The sequence below is a fragment of the Dipodomys ordii genome, unplaced genomic scaffold (genome assembly GCF_000151885.1).
Source record: "Dipodomys ordii isolate 6190 unplaced genomic scaffold, Dord_2.0 Scaffold2, whole genome shotgun sequence".
Taxonomy (NCBI): Eukaryota; Metazoa; Chordata; class Mammalia; order Rodentia; family Heteromyidae; genus Dipodomys; species Dipodomys ordii.
Window position 1 is genome coordinate 6,916,451 of NW_012267218.1, and position 21,728 is coordinate 6,938,178.

General features: G+C 43.7%; 2 protein-coding genes across 2 annotated transcripts in view; both read right to left on the reverse strand.

Annotated features, from left to right (window-relative positions):
• Positions 1–779, reverse strand: part of Ak7 (adenylate kinase 7) — a 71,249-nt gene extending 70,470 nt beyond the window's left edge. The window contains exon 1 of the mRNA XM_013013169.1: positions 678–779. Coding sequence (XP_012868623.1) covers positions 678–779 — 102 coding nt within the window. The remainder of the gene's footprint in view (positions 1–677) is intronic.
• A 6,828-nt stretch (positions 780–7,607) lies between these two features.
• Positions 7,608–21,728, reverse strand: part of Gskip (GSK3B interacting protein) — a 19,921-nt gene continuing 5,800 nt past the window's right edge. Inside the window, exons 2-3 of the mRNA XM_013017891.1 lie at positions 9,840–10,098; positions 7,608–7,930 (exon numbers count right to left, since the gene is read on the reverse strand). Coding sequence (XP_012873345.1) covers positions 7,769–7,930; positions 9,840–10,097 — 420 coding nt within the window. The 5' untranslated portion in view covers position 10,098 and the 3' untranslated portion in view covers positions 7,608–7,768. The remainder of the gene's footprint in view (positions 7,931–9,839; positions 10,099–21,728) is intronic.

A 21,728-nucleotide genomic window follows, 5' to 3' on the forward strand; every position in this document is an offset into this window, starting at 1 on the left:
TATATATATATATATATATATATATATATATATATATGACATCTATCTGATATATACCTATCTTGTTTTTCTCCATATGCTGTCTCTCTCTGTAGCTACATCAATAAAATAAGACTGTTTTGTCCCTTTATGGGTAGGTGGAAGGTCCTGTGCATTGAACCCAGGGGTTTGTGCATACTAAACATGCATTCTGCCACTGAACTGCATCCCCAGCCTATCCTGTCATTTTTAATGCTTTTTTTGGGGGTGAAGGGGTCCGGTCATGGGGCCAGAACTCTAGGCCTGGGCGCTGTCCCTCAACTCTTCAGCTCAAGCCTAGCGCTCTACCACTTGAGCCACAGCGCCACTTCCGGCTTATGTGGTGCTGAGGAATCGAACCCAGGGCCTCAGGCATGCAAGGCAAGCACTCTACCACTGAGCTACCTTCCCAACCCCTTTAATTCTTTTCTTTAAAAAAAAAAGTTTCTGTGTTTAGATTTGTTTGTATCTTTTCTCCTTTTGCAAGTCTCCAAACACCTGGGCTTCCTTCCAGGTGGGGGGACTTACCGAGGCTGGCTGTGTACTGGGGTCCTGGAGGCCCTGATGGTGCCCAGGCCGTAGGGCCTCCCCTGGGGAGGCCCCGGGACATGGACTGGGGACCGGGTGAGGGAGGCTGGCTCTGGGTCGCTGCCGCTCACCTTTCCAATGTTTCTGCTGCTGTAGGTGTCCAGCAGGTTTATAAACACTCTCTGGATTCGGATAACTCTTTCGGCCTGGTTAGCACCTTCCTCTTCGCCCATGGTAGTAGCTGCGCTGGTTGCTAAGGTGAAAGAGTCGCGTTGGTTGCTAAGGAGGCAAGCCTGAGCCGGGAGAGGCTAGGCCTGTCAGTCTCTCTGAGGGCGGGGCTGGGCGGGGCTCGGGGCGTGGCCTTGTGCGGTCGTGCAAGGCGGGGCTCCGGCCCTGGAGTCGGGTCTGCAAGCCGTGAGGGGGCGTGGCGTTATGGGAAGGGAGGGGCTCCCAGCCCTCGGGGCGTAACTGCTAGCTGCGAAGGGGCGTGGCGTTCAGGAAGGAGGTGTTCCCGGCCCTCGGGGGCGTGGCTGCTCCGATCGGGGCGGGGCTCGGCCCTCGGGGGCGGGGCGCCTCTCTGGCGGCCTCCCCAAGGGCTGGAGGCAAGGGTGCTGGCGTGACAGCGCTTTGCAGCCCGGACTCGCGCGGATCCGCCGTCCTCCGCGTGCCCTCCGCACTTTCTGGAAGCCCCTCATCGTCAGGACTGTGTGGTCGCTGTTCCCCTTCCTCTCCTTCGTGTGGAAACTGAGGACACAGCCCAGGGACCCCCTGACCGGACGACAGTGGGCGTTGGCTGTGGAGCCACGGGTGCCGCGGAGGACGGGGCCATTCGCAGCTACGCAGGAAAGGGTGGCACGGGGCTGTGGGGAGCGGGGCTCGGGAGCCACGGCGTGGGCGAGCTCCACTGCCTGCGGGCGCAAGTGGGTGTCACCTTAGCAGCTCCGCTAGAGGCCATCGGTGCCACATTCCCAAAAGGATGAGGCTTAGACGGCGGTCGCTGAAGCGGCTGACAGATGCCAAGATATTCGGCTTCTTTAATGACTGGACCTCAGAGGCTGTGCAAATGAATGGATCCCTTCGATTGTTTTGAGATAGTCTTACAGAGAAATAGTTTGCTCTCTTTCTTTCTTTCTTTTTTGTCGGCGGTGGGGCTTGAACTCTGGGCCTGGGCGCTGTCCTTCAGTTCTTCAGCTCAAGGCGAGCGCTCTACCACTTGAGCCACAGCGCCACTTCCGGTTTGCTCTCTTTCTTTCTTTCTTTGGTCAGTCGTGGGGCTTGAACTCAGGGCCTGGGCACTGTCAGCTCAGCTCTTTTGCTTAAGGCGAGTGCTCTATTACTTTGAGCCACAGCTCCACTCCCGGTTTTCTAGTGGTTTATTGGAGATAAGAGTCTCATGGACTTTCCTGCCTGGGCTGGCTTTGAACCATGATCCTCAGATCTCAGCCTCTTGAGTAGTTAGGTTATAGGCATGAGCCACTGGCGCCTGCTTGTTTTAAATATTAGCTTATTAAATAAATGTACGGTCAACACTTAATATAGCGGTTGTATTGTGTGTCCTTCCTTCCTTCTTTCTTTTCTCTTTTTTTCCTCTCTCTCCCTTTCTTTCCTTCTTTCATCAGGGCCTGAATATGTAACCCATGATGCTTCTTTTTCAGCTGAGTGGATTAGGTTATATGCACAAGCCATTACTCCTGGCCCTTGTTTCATGGGTGCTTTCAAACAGATGTGTTCCAGGGTTTTGAGAGCTTGGAGCTGCAGCACTGAAACCGTCTGTGGGTGATGGGACCAATGTTTTTATCCTTCCATGAGCTTTTAACTTGGTTGCAGACCAGGAGTGACCTATGCCCCCCAGCCTAAAAGGGCTATTAGGATTAGAGAAAACATGTACATGCATTTTCTAAAGTGTTTTCCATTGATAAAAAGATTGTTTGCTTTTAGTAAGGTTGAGGCACACTTCAACAAATTTTTTTTTATTAAATCGTTTTAGAACTGTGGAGTTAGTTCAACTGGTAGAGCACTTGGCTGGCATGTGTGGGCACTGGGTTCCATCCCTGGTGCTGCAAAATCAAACAAGTACATTCCGGTTTTTGCCCCCTATTTTTATGCATATTGTTTAAACTTCATTACTCAGGAGTCTGAGACTTGTGGACTGTGGTTCAAAGCCATCTTGGGCAGGAACATCTTGGGAGACTCTTATCTCCAATTAATCAGCAAAAACTGGAAGTGGAGGTATGGCTTAAGTAGTAGAATGCTTGCCTTAAGTGAAAAAGCTAAGGTTCAGGGCTCATGCCTGAGTTTAAACCCTAGTACACACACACACAAAATCCCAAGTCCCACAAAACTTCATTTCGATAAACTGATGGAAACTGGACATGTGTAAGCTTATTGTGATTTCATACCACAAGAAAGTCTTGTTAGTTTAAATGTAAATATTTTCATAAAACTAGTGCAAAACTTGGAGTAAACATACCTTGGCATTCTTTTAAATGACTTATTGAAATATTCTAAAATGTCACTTGATTGCTCATTTTTAGTCTGCATTTTCTTTTTTTTTGTCAGTCGTGGGGCTTGAACTCTGGGCCTGGGCGCTGTCCCTCAGCTCTTCAGCTCAAAGCGAGCGCTCTACCACTTGAGCTACAGCACCACTTCCGGTTTTCTGGTGGTTTATTGGAGATAGGAGTCTCACGGTCTCTCCTGCCCGGGCTGGCTTTGAACCGCGATCCTCAGATCTCAGCCTCCTGAGTAGCTAGGATTACAGGCGTGAGCCACCAGCGCCCGGCTAGTCTGCATTTTCTATGAAGATAGGTAAATAGGAAATAGGTCAGTTGTGTGTGTGTGTGTATGTAAGGGAGTTCTGGAATCAATCTGCATGTTCCAGAACCTCTCTGTCCCCTCTTATTTCCTTTTAGCAACCAGACAACACCATGTTTTTGAAAACTGGAGAGAGCATAGTGCAGGCTGCCATGGAAGAAGCTCCTGCTCAGTACCCAACCAGCAGCTGCTTGCCGTTTGGGAAGTGTAATGACTGGACCTACAAGGAAAGGAGGTCATTATGGGAAAAGATGTGCGATTTTTTTCATGGTCATGATCTCTTGGGAGGCAGATGCAACTCAACAATGCTTCTTGCTTAAATCCCACAGCTACTGAATTAATCCTCTTGCTGCTAATTTTGGTTCTGGGGTTTGAAGGTAGAGCCTACTAAGCTCTAGCACTGAAATGTACCTTCAATCAGGAATTTCCTTCTTATTAGTTCATAAAAGCAAATGTAGAAAATGTGAAAGAATATTAAGCAAGATTTTATCACCTATTGCGAACAATGTTTCAAACTATTTTGATTTCTTGTATCATATTTTTTTTTTTTTGTTTTTTTGGTTGGTCATGGGGCCTGAACTCTGGGCCTGGGCGCTGTCCCTCAGCTCTTCAAGGCTAGTGCTCTATCACTTGAGCCACACAGCACCACTTCCAGCTTTTTCTGCTTAAGTGGTGCTGAGGAATTGAATCCAGGGCTTCATGCCGGCAAGGCAAGCACTCTACCACTGAGCCACCTTCCCAGCCCCTCACATGAATTTTGAAAATAGATTATACAGTTTTATATTCTAATTTTTTTGTTGTTTTTTGGTCAGTAGTGGGGCTTGAACTCGGGGCCTGAGCGCTGTCCCTGTGCTTTTCAGCTCAAGGCAAGCGCTCTACTGCTTGAGCCACAGCGCCACTTCCAGTTTTTGAGTGGTTTATTGGAAATAAGAGTCTCACAGACTTTCCTACCGGGGCTCGCTTTGAACCTCGATCCTCAGATCTCAGCCACCCGAGTATCTAGGATTACAGGTGTGAGCCACCGGCGCCCAAATATATTCTAATTTTTATGTAGCATATTTTTCCACATTACTCTTTTCAGTTTCAATCATGGAATATCATGTTTTTCCATCAGAAGGATAGAGCATAATTTGCCCTTTTAGAGCTTGCCAAGTTTTCACTGGAGAAAAGCAAATGCCTTTTGTAGTGTTTAATCTTTTGAATCATTTCCCTGTGCTACCAACATTTTAAAAACTTTTTCTTGCCAAGTATTGGTGACTCATTCATGCCTGTAATCCTAGCTATTCACTCAGAAGATCTGAGGATTGTGATTCAAAGCCGGGTTGGGCAGGAAAGTCTGTGACTCTTACTTCTAAGCAAGCAGCAAAAACACAAAAAAGGGGCTGTGGTTCAAGTGGTAAAGTGCTATCCTTGAGTGAAAAAGCTAAGGGACAGTATTCAGGCCTCAAATTCAAACCCCAGTCAGTACAAACACAAACCACACCATTTTACCACCTCCTCTCCCCACCCCCGCCAGTTTTGAGGATACAACTCAGGGCCTTGCACCTGCCAGACAAGCCTGTTACCATAGTCTCAGCCTGTTGAGTCTCCAAAATTGCCCAACTGTCTCAAACTTGTGCTTCTCCTCCCTCAGCCCTCCAAGTAGCTGAGACTACAGATACATGCCATCGTGCCTGGCACTATCCACTAGCTGTTTGCAAAAGCTCTCTTACAAATATTTCAAGAAAGGTTTCTAACCAAATGTAAGCATGCCCCTCATGAAATTCTGGTTATTTAAATAAGAGCATCTGAAAAACAACTAAGTGAAAAGGTCCCATTTTCATTGGTTAGTCTTCAACTCAGGGCCTCAGTACTATCCCTTAGCTTTTTTGCTCAAGGCTAGTGCTCTACCACTTTGAGCCACAACTTCACTTCTGGTTTTCTGGTGGTGAACTGAAGAGTCTTATGGACTTTCTTGCCTGGGTTGTCTTTGGACCATGGTCCTCAGATCTCAGCCTCCTTAGTAGCTAAGATTACTGGTGTGAGCTACTAGTGCCTGGCTCCCATTTTCTTTTACATGCATGTAATTTACTTTGATCACATCCACTTCCTTCCATTAGTCTCTATCCGCTGTAAGCCCAGTTATTTTAAATACTTCCTTCTCGTATTATTTTTTCTCCATATATTTTTTTCTATTCAGAACATCTTTCAAGCGTTCCTTGGACATCTGTGCATTTTTTTCTGAGTTGTCTGATTATACTATTTTCCTGTTGTTCTATTCTTTAATTTTTTTCTATTTTCTTATTGATTTCTGTTAATTTTAAGACTTTGCTTTTCCCTTAGAAGTAAAGTAAGGTTACATTCCTCCAATGGTGTAAGTGGAAGATTTAGTGATTAGGCCTCTTCTGTATCTATGTAGTTTCACTAAAGTCCTGATTTATTTTTTCTTTTTCTTTTCCTGGGCCTTGAACTCAGGGCCTGGGCTCTGTCCCAGAGACTCTCTGTGCTCAAGGCTAGCGCTCTACTTGAGCCACAGCACCACTTCTGGTTTTTTCTGCTTATGTGGTACTCAGGAATTCAATCAAACTCTGGGCTTCATGCATGCTAGGCAAGCACTCTACCACTAAGCCACATTCCCAGACCATATACTGATTTCTTATTCCTCTTCCATAGTAATAAAATTTTAGCAATTCAAAAACAGAGACAGAAGTTCTTGGAATCAATCATTTATCACAAAATGAACAATTTCAATTTTAAATGTACAATTACTTTCCTTCATACTTAACTCAAAAGTGAGTAAACAGGATTTTATTCAAACTTTACAAATATCATTTACACTTAGCCTGAGTTTAAGCATGAGAGAGTTCAACCTGAAGTTAAGACTTCATTTCTGAACAGTTAAGCATCTGACAACAGTGCAGAGGATGACCATGCATGACCATACACAACCCAACGGTCCAGAGAAATCTGTGAACATTGACACAAATGAACTTCAACCCTTTATTTTGCTCTGGTCCACATCATCTCCCCCCTGCCCCCCCACCAGTCCCAGGGGTTGAACCCAGGGCCTCAGCATGCTAGGGAAGTGCTCTACCCTGAGCTACATCCCAAGCTTTCGTAAGATCTTTGGAGCCTAAAATTGTCTACTGTAAAATAACTTAAAAAAATCTGCAAATGACATGTTTATGAAGGTGCATCCAGATGCAAAATTTTAGCTCAACATTTCTACAGTGGCTGCTTTAGGTGACTGAAAAACTACTTCTCAGTCCTCACTGTTCAGCATGTATTTGAAAATATGTAGCAGCATGGTACTGTTTTTAGTAAGTTTATAAAGATCAGTACTTGTAACAAAATATAAAATACAGAGTATCTCTTTTTCAAATATGAAGTCTCTGAATGCTTCATTCATCCTTTGGTTTCAAACCCATACAATGCACTCATATGACACTGTACACTGAGCACTGAGACAGAACACTGTCCGCTAAATGGGGGGGAGGGGTCCCGTGGGAGTACCAAAGCACTACATCATAGAAAGGAAACGTTGAAGCAAAAATACTTTCTGAATATATATATATACTGTACATTATGTAAACAAACATTCAGAATAAGAATCAACACAGGCCAAAATATTGTCTTCTAGGAAACCAGAAGCTTCTTTCTTTGAAATAATATACACTGAGGATGCTTTTTGTTGAGAATGGAGCCTGTTCCTGTATTTGCTCATGTGCTTAGATATCTTGGAAACAAGTAATTATTACATTCATTTGCTAACGGTTTTTCCTCTGCTTAGTTGGCTGGCGGTTGCAAACAAGGAATGCAGAACTATTTCAGTTCATTTTCACTTACTATTAGTTAAGCACTAGTAAGTAATTATTAGATAAGGAATCCTCCTTTATCAGTCTGTATTAGTAATATAAGCAGAATAAGTAAACTAGTGAATTTCAAAATTTGTGCAGGGGATCGTTTTGTTTCCAATAAGGCTAGTAGCAAAACAATCACTACAAAGTCAGTCCAAGCTAGTAGTAAACCCCTGATTTAGCAGGCTGAATCCAAGTTTGAAGTTAGGTAATTCTAATTCCTATATTACTGTGCAAATCTAGAATTTCCTATGTAAAAGAGAGTGCTGGCAGCTTCAAAGCCCTGTGGTAAGAGAATGAGATACTGATTAGGGTTTGAAATGCAGAGAAACTGTGTAAAGGAATCTGAATGTTAATAATGGTGTCTTAGCCATGGCCTCACAATTCCCTTAATGAGTCAGAAACTGAGACAACTCATTTGTCAATCATGTTCTGAGTTAAAAGCCTAAATCTGAAGCAAATGATAAACACACAAAACCAAAGATGTGTTTTCTACTGTGATCATAGGCAAGAAGTTCAAGTTTTCTGTTAATATTCGGAACCAGCAGCCACTCCCTTTAAAGGAAGAAGCTGGGTCATGACTGTCCATCTCTTTTCAAAGCTTCCAGTCTCTGAAGCAATGCATTGCCAAATGCTTCCCGGTAGGCAGGGCTGAGTGTATCCAACAAGGAGTAGACTGTTTCATGGTAGGGTGTCTGCAAATCATCATCCACCTGATCAAAGGCATAACCAACCACCTACAAGAGAAAAGACGGAACAGATATAATGACTTGTGTCTATCTTCCCAGAAGGCACAATCCAAGTGCTTGCCTGCACCATTCTCTAATAATGCTCCTCTTCAATCAACAGAATAGCCACGTTTAAATACATTTTTAAGGCTTTAAGTAATTTATAACATATGACATAGGAACACAAGCAAAATGTTCCTTTAGAGGAATCTATAAAATTTAAAGGTTTTATTTATTTATCTTACACACTTTCTTTGCTTGGAATCATTGATTTTAAAAAAACTAATCTATAAATTTACTGTTTATTTTTGGATTGGTTACTAGGGCTGGATCACAGGGTCCAGGCATTGTCCTGAAGGCTGGCACTCTATCATGTGAGCCACAGCTCTACTTCCGGCTTTTTTTTTTTTTGTGGTTAACTGAAGCTAATCTCACACTTTCCTGCCCGGGCTGACTTTGAACCATGATCCTCATATCTCAGCCTCCTGAGTAGCTAGGATTACAGATGTGAGCCACCCATATCCGGCTTACTCTGGTTATTTTGAGCTAGGGTCTCACATTTTGCCTGGCCTGCAATCCTGGGTATGTTTCCTGTGGGGCTGGGAGGACACATGTTCATCACTATACATAGCCTTTTCTCTTTTGATGGAGTTTTGCAATTTTTTTTTTTTTTTGCCATGGATTTGTGTGGAACTATTATCCTTCTCACTTCAGCTTCTGGAAGAGCTGTGATGATAGGTACACTGGCTGAGATGGGGGTCTCTCGACCTTTTTGCCTCCTGAGTAGCTAGTGTTAAAGGGAATTCCTATTCCTACAGCACTCTGTAATACTGTACACTTCTATCTTCCTTTCTCTTGTTCTTGATAGACTAATCTTCCTGGTAGACTGGGATAATGTCTTACTACTGACACAGGACAGGAGCTTGATAATGCCAAGTCAACTAAAGTGAAAAATATTTGAGCACCTATTACATGACAGCTTTTTACAGCTGGTCCAGATTTTTAAAAAAATATCCTTTATTTATTTAATCACCCCTCAATCTTATACCTCTCTCTTCTCTCTTTCTGTGTCTGTCTCTGCCTCTAGGTTTTAGATGAAGACGCAGGGCCCTAGGATAAGATGACTCACCCAGTATCACTCACATTTAAGATTTCTGATTATCAAAACTACTTCTCTTTCACTTCAGGCAATTTGGAGAATTAGCCAAATTATGATGGTTTCCTGGTCATTCATCAATGAATTTCATTTCTGATTTTGGTGTCAGATCCACTTTTTCTACTTTTCTTTGCCTATTTCTATTTAAAATCCACTACAGTTTTCAGAACTGTATTTTAGAAGGAGTGGTCCAGAAGGATTGGTGAGTTCAGGTCTTGTACTAATTTTGCCTCCTGAACAGCTAGGACCACAGCTGTTCACCTCTATGCCTGATTTCATTTTTTTCTGCCAGTCCTGGGGCTTGAACTCTAGGCCTAGGCACTGTTCCTGAGCTTCTTTTTGCTCAAGGCTAGCACTCTACCACCTGAGCCACAGCACCACTTCCAGCTTTCTAAGTAGTTTACTGGAGACAAGGGTCTCATGGATTTTCCTGCCCGGGCTGGCTTTGAACCACGATCCTCAGATCTCAACCTCCTGAGTAGCTACGATTATAGGCAGCCTGATTTTTTTTTTTTCTTTTACAGTCCTAGGGCTTGAAGTCAGGGCCTGGATACTGTTCCTGAGCTTCTTTTGCTTAAGGCTAGCACTCTACCACTTGAGACACAGCACCACTTCTGGCTTTTTCTATTTATGTGGTACTGAGGAATCAAATCCAGGGCTTCATGCATGCTTGACAAGCCATATTCCCAGCCTGCCCCATCCCTTTCTAATAGATTGGTTTGGATTTATTATTTTTTCTTTTTTTCTAAAAAGAAGAGTTACCCTCAGCCCTGCTTCAGTGAGCTCTAGGCAGTATCTGTTCCTTTCCTTTGTCTCCACATTGATATAGGCCACGTCATCTGCGCAGCGCAGGCTTTTTGAGACAAACATGTTGTTAACAGCAAAGAGGACGTCATTCACTACTGCTTCTGCCTCTAGCCGCATGTCCTTCACATCAGTTCCTTCAAAACCATTACGCTCCGAGCTGTCTTCGAACCCCGACACACTGCTTAGCTCCATGGGGTTGTAGTCGGTTTCCATCCTATAGAAAGGCAGATGCAAATTTTTGTTAACAGAAAGACACCGAAGATACTGTTTCAATAAAACAGCCATGGCCTGAAATTGCTATCTGGTATAAACACTAGCTAATAATTTTCAGGGACTGCCAGGTGCTTGTGGCTTATGCTGTAATCCTAGCTACTCAGGAGGATGAGATCTGTGGTTCTCAGTTCAAAGGCAGCCTGGGCAGGTAAGTCCTTGTGAGACGCTCAAAGTGGTAAAGGGCTAGCCTTGAACAAAAGGACAACACTCAGACCCTAAGTTCAAATCCACACACACACACACGCACACACCCCTTCACTACCACACACACGCGCGCGCACACACACCCACACACACACCCACACACCCCTTCACTACCACTTACCCCCTGAGAGTATGCATTGCTGTGGGTGGAACCACACACACACACACACACACACACACACACACACACACACACACACACACTTACTTCACTACCACTTACCCCCTGAGAGTATGCATTGCTGTGGGTGGAACTTTTTACTGCAACTACCCCATTTATTTCACAATCAGTAACTTCCCTTATTTAACTGTATGTAAATTCTAGACCCCTTGTAGCTGACTGTTTCCTGTTACTTAGCATTCCTCTTCAGCAATGATTAAAGTTTGATCTGATCTGTTAAAGTCTCTGTCCCCTTTTTTCCCTTCTATCTGCTTGATCCTTCCTAATAAAGTGGACTGCTTAAACCTTCCTGCTTGGGCTGGGAAGGTGGCTCAGTGGTAGTGTGCTTGCCTTGCATGCATGAGGCCCTGGGTTCGAGTCCTCAGCACCACATAAGCAAAAAAAGCCAGAAGTGGCACTGTGGCTCAAAGTGGTAGAGTGCTATCCTTGAGTTGAAGAGCTGAGGGACAGTATCTAGGCCCAGAGTTCAGGCCCCACGACCAACAGGGAAAAAAAAAAAGTTCCTGCTTTGGTCACGTGGGTAGACTGTTGTTGATTACTCAGCTAAGACAAGATCAAGTACAGAAAGGAAAACAGAAACTGCTTTGGGATAAGGAAGGATTTATGAAATGTAAAGCTTTGCTTGCCTAAACTGGGTTTTCCAAGATAGAGTTAAGACGCACTTTAGAAGACACACCTCAGATTGTTCAAGAAACAGCAGAGGGCTGGGAAGGTGGCTCAGTGGTAGAGCGCTTGCCTTGCATGCATGAGGCCCTGTGTTCGATTCCTCAGCACCACATAAGCAGAAAAAAAAAGCTGGAAGTGGCACTGTGGCTCAAGTGGTAGAGCGCTAGCCTTGAGCTGAAGAGCTGAGGGACAGCGCTGAGTTCAGGCCCCACAACCAGACCTCCCCCAACCCCCCCCCCAGAAAAAAGAAATAGCAGAGCTTGGTAGTATATGGGTCTTTTCTTTGATTTTTGTATAACCAAATACAAAGAAATAATCAATGTGACATTTTCAATGTCAGTGTGACAAGAAGTATAAATAAAAAAACTCTGCCTGGCCCTTAAAAAAAATAGGAGAGGGTTTGGGTATGTTTTGAGATTACTTATGTACTGTCAATCTTATCTCAAAATTCTTCAATGGTCACCTTATGTGAATAGGAGTAGCCTGCCAGTTTGCCAAATTTCTGGCTGATGGTGCACCCTTCTATACAAATAAATTTTGTGTTACGGAGACAATTCTTTATTTTTTTGTCTATTGTGGCTCCAGTGGTTCTTGGACAATGTATATGTAACACACAGTAAAATCACAGATAATTATGCATGTTCCAAAGATCATCTTTTTCCTACTTACGCCGAGATGTTAATTCTCATACTGATTAGAATTTTATTAGGTGTTAACTATTCAAACAATGCCTCCTAAACACTAGTGGATACATAGTACCTCCCTTTTTTCTTTGCAGTGCTGGGGGCTGAGCCTGAGGTCTCTCTGAAGTACAGATACTGGATCTAAGTAATGCCATCTTGTTCTTGTTGCTATTTGGGCATCTCGTGATAGGATGATGAACTCTAGAGGAGACACAGGATTTCCTTTGATCTGCAGCTGTGTTGTGGGTTGTTAAGCACTATAGAGGCAATATTCTTTGAATTGAAGGCATGTCATGAGTTGTTTAGCTCCAGGAGAGTTTTGCTGCAGAGAATACTTGTCCTTGGTTGTCCTCAATTGTTTCCCCTTGCTTGCTTCAGTAGGACAAACTTTGCTGGTCCCCAGAACAGTGACATCAGCTGTGATGTAGGTGTGGCCTTTAAGCTTTGTAGTAAGAGCATTCAGGGCTGCAAGTTCTTCCCCAGCTTCCTAACAAAGACTCCCAATTCAACCTCTCAAAATGTGGCTTCTCTATCTCACTGATGGAGTTCTATACGGAGCCATGTTCTTAGCTATACTTCCTTTAAATGTTCAATTATTCCTCTAGCAGAGATATTCAGAACCGGAACTGCTGTGTCAAAGGACATGCTTGTGTAAAGTTTCAGCAGATACTGTAACTCACCCTTCACAAAAAGGCTGGAGTGCTTTTGTCTTGCTGTTTTGTTAGTAAGACAGGTCTGGCCTTGTATGTAGCCCAAGCTGGCTACGACGTCAAGATCCTACCTTGACCACCAGAGTGTCAAGATTTTACTGATTTCTATATTCTACTAGAACGGAAGAGACTGTATTTTTTTTTTTGGGGTCCGGTCATGGGGCCTGAACTCTGGGCCTGGGCGCTGTCCCTCAGCTCTTCAGCTCAAGGTTAGCGCTCTACCACTTGAGCCACTGTGCCACTTCCGGCTTTTTTTCTTTTTGCTTATGTGGTGCTGAGTAATCGAACCCAGGGCCTCAGGCATGCAAGGCAAGCACTCTACTACTGAGCCACCTTCCCAGCCCATGTATTCTTTTTTACATACTTTTTTTTTTTTTGGTCTGGTCATGGGGCCTGAACTCTGGGCCTGGGCATTGTCCCTCAGCTCAAGGCTAGCACTCTACCACTTGAGCCACAGCATCACTTCTGGCTTTTTTTCTTTTCCTGCTTATGTGGTGCTGGGGAGTTGAACCCAGGGCCTCATGCATGCAAGGCAAGCGCTCTACCACTGAGCCACCTTCCCAGCACCTTTTACATACTTTTTTCAATCCTTTAAAATTTTTACTAATTGAAGCTGAGCAACAGTGGCTCTTGTCTGTAATCCTAGCTACTCAGGAGGCTGAGATTTGAGGATCCCAGTTCAGCCTCAAAGCAAAAACAAAGGAAAACAATGAAAGCTCATTGGCTTAATATATATTTCCTTGAGTAAATATCTTTGTAGATGTTTGCAGGACATTTTTAGTTCCAAGATCATTTGGCTACTAGAATGTATAAGTGGAAAGAATTTCAGGCTTTCTGAAGTGTGAGTTCAAGTCCTCCCCACTCCCTAAAGTTCTTTTATGCTTTTTCCTTAAGGTCTTCCCAACCCCTGGATTACACTTGAAAAATCCCCTGAGCTGTCTTCTAAATCCTCCTTTATGCAACTCTGTGCTCTACCTGGGATGTACTTTGTGTAGCTTTGTTTTCCCAGTGGACAGCCTGCTGTTGTAAAGCCGTATTTCCTGGATGGACTCCCCTTCCTCACAGCACGTGCATGAACTGGCCCAAAGACTCCATTTAGAAAGGCAGTGTCTCCTGGGACAACCCGACCCACTACAGCCCACTGCCTTGCAGGCCTACTAGCATTTCTGGAAATAGGTTCAAAAGTACTTTCCTGGCATTGAGTACCACTAATAATGAAATGGAGAAATGAGAAAACTTAGTAAGTATGAAATTACTTTGGATGCAAAATGGACTCTAGATACTGGACCTGGCAGGCTTTTAAAGTAAGTTAAGATATTCATTCCTCAGATCTGTATTAAGTATCTGCTGTTAGTCCTCATCCATTTGCAGAATTAGTGAACACTAATTTCCTATCTATTTGAGTTCTGAGCTTAGTCTAGACCCTCCCATCACCATGCCAGAGATTAGGATGACTTTTGTTACAAATATAAACTTCCTTTTTAAAGGCAGCCTCCCTAACTTTTTCTGACAAGCCTAATACCCTGTGAGACACTGGCTGGTACCTTCTGTACTTTCCACAATGCATCTGTCTCATTTTCTCACTGGGCTCTTTTTGAGTTATGCTCTGGGGCTTGCGAGAACTGCCTGGAGAAGTTCCCAGATATGCTGACTTTACTGCAGGGAGACAGACAGACATCTGAACAGGTTTTGTTTAATCAGAGCTCCTGAGTGGCTCTGCTGTGAAACTAGTACTCTAACTACTACAAAAAACTGTAAAGAGGCAGAGGTCCTTCAGCTATACCTCACTTGCATATGGTGAAAGTAAAAAAAATTGGTCAAGACAATGTATAAATTATATAAAGCCAATTCACAAAAAAGATAGTAAAAGTGTAAGTACTGCATTTCTCCAATTCTCTTTCAACTAATGAGGTTTTGAGGGCCTTCACCTCTCAGTGTCAGCTCAGAACAAAACTCTTGCTCACTGCTAGCTGCCCAAGGCAGTTCTAACACCAACAGTTATTGCAGGAGGAATTTGTCAGATAACTAACACCTAAAGGGAATGCACTATAAAAAGAAAAAATATTGGCTGTCTAAAAACTTCTACCTTTAATATAGTGCTTAATATACTGATCTGAGCATGTTTTATTTATTTATTTTTATTTTTTTCAGTCATGGGGCTTGAACTCTGGGCTTGGGCACTGTCCCTGAGCTCTTCAGCTTAAGGCTAGTGTTCTACCACTTGAGCCAGCACCACTTCCGCTTTTCAGGTGGTTAACTGGAGATTGTTAGGGCCCAGGCTAGCTTTAAACTGCGATCCTTAGATCCCAGCCTCCTGAGTAGCTAAGATTACAGGCATGAGCCACCAGCGCCGGGCCATGTTTTACTTTTTTATTTTTTACTTTTTTGGTGATCGTGGAGCCTGAACTCTGGGCCTGGGCGCTGTCCCTCAGCTCTTCAGCTCAAGGCTAGCGCCCTACCACTTGAGCCAGAGCACCACTTCCGGCTTTTTCTGCTCATGTGGTGCTGAGGAATCGAACTCAGGGCCTCATGCATGCAAGGCAAGCACTCTACCACTGAGCCACTTTCCCAGCCCCTGGCCATGTTTTATGTTTACAAATTTAATTTTAAAGATTTCCAAATGTGGGCTGGGAAGATGGCTCAGTGGTAGAGTGCTTGCCTTGCATGCCTGAGGCCCTGGGGTCAATTCCTCAGCACCACATAAGCAAAAAGAAAAAGCCAGAGGTGGCGCTGTGGCTCAAGTGGTAGGACGCTAGCCTTGAGCTGAAGAGTTGAGGGACAGCGCCCAGGCCCAGAGTTCAGGCCCCACGACAGGACCCTTCCCCCCACCCCCCAAAAAAAGATTTCCAAATGTGATTGTCCACTCTAAGTCTCCAAAGTATGTTGCACATTTAACCTGTTTAAAAAACCAAGGATTCACTGGGTACTGGTGGCTCACACCTAAAATCCTAGATCTCAAGAGGCTGAGATCAGAGGTTTGCAGTTCAAAGCCAGCCCAGGCATGAGACTCTTATCTTCAACTAACCACCAGAAAACCAGAAATGGTGATGTGGCTCAAGTGGTAGAGCACCTCCTTGAGCTGAAGAGCTCAGGGACAGTGCCCAGGCCCAGAGTTTAAGCCCAACGAACAACAACAATAACAAAAACAAAACTAAGGTTCTCAATAACAGATGTCAAAAATTATTAATAAAGTTTTCTTTTATCATGAGTCTAATTCATTGCAATTAGGACTTTCATGTTGGAGGATGTAGAAGAAACCGGTTCGACAAGGGAAGATATCCTTACAAGTTGGCAAGTAGGTCACTGATAATTACACCACTGATTATTACACCACTGTGTAATTATCAGCACCAAGCTGGGGGCAGGGAAGGGGAAAAAGAGAGGAGAGAGGAGAGAGAAGGGAAGGGAGGGGAAAGGAGAAGAGAGGGGAGGAAAGAGGACAGATACTTTCACAAAGACTATAAACTCCTTGAAGACTGTCTCTGAAATGCCTCTGAATGATCTATAAGATCCATAATTTTCATGATATGTATAAATTTATACTAATACTTGGGATTTAAAGTACTATTTTGAAGTATTACTGAAACATTTTTGCTGGCTATAACAGACTTTTTGGGGGATAAAATTGGGGTTTGAATTCATGGCCTTGTGGCTGCTAAGCAGGTACTCTACCATGTTAACCATGTAAGTAAGACTCTTTAGTCCAGTAAAACTATTTTTTTTTTTTTGTGTCCGGTCGTGTGGCCTGAACTCTGGGCCTGGGCGCTGTCCCTCAGCTCTTCAGCTCAAGGCTACCACTTGAACCACAGCGCCACTTCCGGCATTTTTCTTATGTGGTGCTGAGGAATTGAACCCAGGGCCTCATGCATGCAAGGCAAGCACTCTACCACTGAGCCACCTTCCCATGCCCAGTAAAACTATTTATTGGCCTCTTTTTTCCTGCTAAAACCAACCAGATTTTTGGGAATTATAATGACCTCTTCTGCTAATGGATAAAATACCCAAACAGTTTGGCTGAGATTGACTCTAGTTGCCAGTTGGACTGCTTTCAGTGAACCAACATATGAAATGCTTCTGGGTCACCTTAGTCCAGAATAGTTCAGTGACAGCACACAGTATAGAACCCCAGACCTTCCTGGCAGAGATCTTGAGATGGAGAGGCAGAGTTCAAGGATGATGCTAACAATGGGAAGAAAACAGAGCCAAGCGATTCACACAGAAATGTAGCTGGGGCCACCTTGATTCTTAACCTTATCCTTTTCCAGTTACTGCAGCCAACAAATTCCCATTTTTTACTGGCAACAGAAAGCATCCTTAATTGATTCAGGCATTTACTCTAAATTAAAAGCAGTAGTTGATCAACTTCTTCAACAGGCTATGGAGGTAAAAAGATTCAAAATATGGAACCTTAATGATGATGATGATCTTTTGGTGCCCATTAAGCAGAAAGTGCTTAACAAAAGCTTTATAAAATCTGAGACTCAGATTGTGCTTCTATTAATTTTCTATTGCTGCTGTAAAAAGATCACCACAAACTTAGTGGCTTGAAGTAGCACACAATTTTTTTTTTCTCCTATAGTTCTGGAGATGTTCAGTCTAAAATCAAGGTATCAGGCAAGGCTTTTTTTTCTGGGGCTTCAAAGATTCAATTTCCTTGTTAAAGGCCACCCGAATTCCTTGGCTTATGGTTGCTGACTTTATCTTCAAAAAGCAAACGATGCCAATCTCTGGTTTTGCAGTCACATCTTTTCCTGACTTTTATATCCCAAGTCTTTCTCAATAAGGTCTGCAATCCCGAATGACTTCTGGATGACCTGAAGGTAGGGTAGTTCACAATCACAACTTCTGTCAGGTGAGGTAGCAGTCATGAATGCTTGTGACTAGCACTCAAGACATCTTATGTCTACCACTGACTGCACCTGGTTGAAAGCATGTGAAGACAGGTGCCATTGTTTTGCTCTTCCTTTTCATAAACACGCTGGGCAGGCAAATGTGTGGTGCAGGGCAGTTTGTAGGGATCTCCTCAAGGGAGGCCAGAGCGCCTCCCAAGCTGTCTTCTCAGAAAGGGTCCAAACTATGCATTCTGCAGTTCCAGCCCCACAGTCAGACCACAATGGAGTGGGGGTGGGTGAGAATCCAGTTCAAGGCACTATGTCAGGGGAGGGGTAGGGACAAGAAGTTTATGCATGTTTTCAGTCAAGAGCTCGCTTGGATGGTGAAGGGCTTATGGAGTCATATTCTTTCTGCAGGACTATGAAAACAGTGTCATGAAACACCAGGCCCATTTGCTGGGTCTTAGTCTGTTTTCTGTTGCTTCTATCTGCTAAGGTAAAGTTCAAGATGGAGTAGTCTAATGTGTGCGGCTCTGGTGAGGGCCTGGGTGCGTGGCATACAATGGCAGGCACTGTGGTGGAGTGCAGGAGCCCATGAGAAGCAGGGAGAGAACATGGGGACATGGGAGCCAGAGATCCAGGAGCAGCACCCTTGATGTCCTCCATCTTCCACTAGGTTCTCCCCTCCCCGCGCAGTGAAAAGTTCTAGTACCTTCTATGACCTACTGAGGACCAAGCTTCCCATACAGGAACCCTTGGAGCATTCTCAAACCAAATCCAAAACACAAGAAATACTTTTAAGCACTGAAATGTCCTATCTACTAGGTTCATGTTATTTCTGAGTTACTTTCAATTGCATTTTTTCTCTTTGTTATGGGTTACATTTTGCTGCTTTATATTGGTGGCATTAAAATTTTTTTGGCATTCCTGGTGATTTTTGATTGAAGGATATCTATTGAGAATTTGATGGTGGCTATTTTATATTTCTGTAAATACTGAGCATTATCTTGAGATATAGTTAATTAGAAACAACTTTATTTTTTTTGAGGGGGGGCTTTGTTTTTAGGCTTTTTAGTTTCTTGTAGCTAGTCTCTGGTTAGTTTTACCCTACTGTGAAGCAAAAAACATTTCTTGACTCAATGCTACATGAATTATGGTTTTCCATTTGGCAACAGGAACTATCCCTGGTCCTGCTTTAGCTCAGAATATGGTTTGCTGGAGTTCTTTTGCTCTAATTCTCTGTATCTCCCCACAGTTCTCCCTCTGTGAGGTAATGCTTTCTACTTTGTAAGTACACTGTCCTAGCTGCCTTGGCTTTCGCCAATCACCAGACACTTAGGTCTTGCTGCAAGACCTAAGGCCTTTCCAGGCAATAAACAGGGGCTCACCTCATTTCTATCATGCCTCTCAGGGATCACTATCCACTCTGGATGCTCAAAAGTATTTGAAGCCATTGTTTCATGAATTTTTGCCAACCTTTTTTTTTGTTTGTTTTTTGGTCACTTGTGGGGCTTGAACTCAGGGCCTGGGTACTAGCCCTGAGCTTTCGCTCAAGGCTAGTGCTCTACTCTTTGAGCCACAGCACCACTTCTGGTTTTCTGGTGGTTAACCGGAGATAAAGAGTCACAAACCTTTCCTTCCCAGGCTGGCTTCAAACCACAATCCTTAGATTTTAGCCTCCTGAGTAGCTAGGATTATAGACATAAGCCACCAGTGCCTGGCTTGCCCACCTTTTTAAGGTGGGAGAATCTTTCTTGACTAAGGAGTGGAAAACCCTACCTGGCAGCTTGGCCCTAACTTTGTAGTCTTATTGCTATGGTTTGAATCATGACATGTATAAATTTATAATATTACTCAGAATTTAAAGTACTTTTTTGAAGTATTACTGAAACATTTTTGTTGGTTATAACAGACTTTTGGGGGGATAATACTGGGGTTTGAACTCATGGCCTTGTGGCTGCTAGGGCCATAGGAAATGATAAACTGTCCCCCACAGCACATGTGTTGAATGCCTGCTGCCTAGCTGGCAGAATTATTTTAGAAGATTCCAGAAACTTTAAGAGGTGAGACCTAGCTGGAGGAGTTAGGTCACAGGGGTAAATTCTTGGGCATCTCTTCTCCCTGGCCCCTTCCTCTCTTGCTCTCAGCTTCCTGTCTGCAAGGAGGTAAAGACCTTTCTACATCACATGATGTTCTGCCAAAGCACATGGGGCCAAGCAACCATGGATAAGCTGCCTGAAACCATGAGCAAATAAAAATAAAGCCTTCCTCAGTTGTTTATGTCAGGTATTTGGTCACAGAGACACAGATCTAAGATGGAAACCACTTCATCAGCATCTTTTTCATTGGCTTCTGTTTTGCCTGTGACACTCAGACCAACTTTACAACTTGCAGTTCCTTCATTCTCACAGCTTACACGAGACCTCTCCCAGACCTTTTTTTGTGCTGCAGTAAGAACTCAAGACTGAGACTGGGAATGTGGCTTAGTGGTAGAGTGCTTGCCCGGCATGCATGAAGCCCTGGGTTCAATTCCTCAGAACCATAGAAATAGAAAAACAAAACAAAACCCCAAAAAACAACCTTGAAGTGGTGCTGTGGCTCAAGTGATACAATGCTAGTCTTGAACACAAGAAGCTCAGGACAGTGTCCAGGTCTTGAGTTCCAGCCCCAGGATGGCAAAACAAACACACAAAAAAACCTGAACTCAAGACCTAGGCTCATGCCAGGCAAGTTGTTCTACCACTGAGCTCCATCCCTAGTCCTACCTACATCCATGTGTTTTAGCTAAAAAAAAAAAAAAGTACACACACACACACACACACACACACACACACACACACAGTACTTTGATTCAGAATTCAGCTTGGATTTGAGGATTCTATATAGAATCTCAAGACAGAAATTAGCTCAATCATCATATCCTAAATGGCATTCTGTGTGGTCCTGCTTAAGTTATATGTTATTGCTACTAATTGTTGTGTCTGCACTATGTCAGGCCCATGAAGATGAGATCTTGTGATATCTTGTCATCAACACAGTGCCTGGACAAAGGTCTTCACTGAATGTGTTCTGAATAGACCAAGGAAAATTCTAACACTTTGCTCCTCAATTTGTAATACAAATTGTGACAAGGGGTACACAAAGTCACAAGAAAACACACATGACCCTTATAATGTTGGTGTTATGGAATATGATATACAAAAATGTTTAGAAATCTTAAGCCATGTTTTCTTTAGGGCATACCCTTAAATATGAAGGTTTCCTTTTGATCTTTGACAGGAATATTAGGAGTGAAAATGTTTGACAAATACTGTTCTAATCCAAAGAATTAACTTAAAAAGATGGACATTAAAGGTATTATCTGCCAGTATAAAGTTAACAGGCAGAGGTGAAAAGTGGAAGGTGAGTACTGAGCTAGGCATTCTCTAAATTTTTGTTTTTGTTTGGCCAGTCCTGGGGCTTGAACTCAGGGCCTGGGTACTGTCCCTGAGCTTCTTTTGCTCAAGGCTAGCACTCTACCATGTGAGCCACAGTGCCATTTCCAGCTTTTATGTAGTACTGTGGAATTGAACCCGGGGTTTTGCTCATGCTAGGCAAGCACTCTACCACTGAGCCACATTCCCAGCCCTCTCTAAGTTTTTATAACTCTTTCTACTTGTTATTTTCTCTATTAAAAGTTAAGGTATTGGTACCTTAAAATTGTTATGTTTGGATGTGATGTGTTCCCGGGAAAGCTTGAGCACTGAAGGCTTGGTCCCCAGCTGGATGGAGCCACTGTGAGGCAGTTAGATCACTGAGAGCTCTGATCTAATCAGGGTTAAGCCACTGATGGAGTCACAATCTGATGTGTTTTGGGGAGATGAATGAAGCTTTCTGAGGTAGGGTCTACTTGGAGGAGTAGGTCACTGGGGTGTGTCCTAGGGGACGACATCTTATCCCAGGCCCTCCCTGCCTGTCTTTTTGCTTCCTGGCTGCCGCTCTGCTTCCTCATGTCCTCTCCATCAGGGTGTTCTGACCTCTCCATCAGGCCAAAGCAGTGGAGTCAGCCATTCAAAGACTGAAACCTCTGGAACTGCCAGCCAACATTGTTTTTACCCTGCTTTTATGTCTTTATGTCAGATGTTTGATCATGAGAATGAAAAACTGACAAATATACATTCTAATATATATATATATTTTTTGGGTCCGGTCGTGGGGCCTGAACTCTGGGCCTGGACGCTGTCCCTCAGCTCTTCAGCTCAAGGCTAGCGCTCTACCACTTGAGCCACAGCGCCACTTCCGGCTTTTTTCTTTTT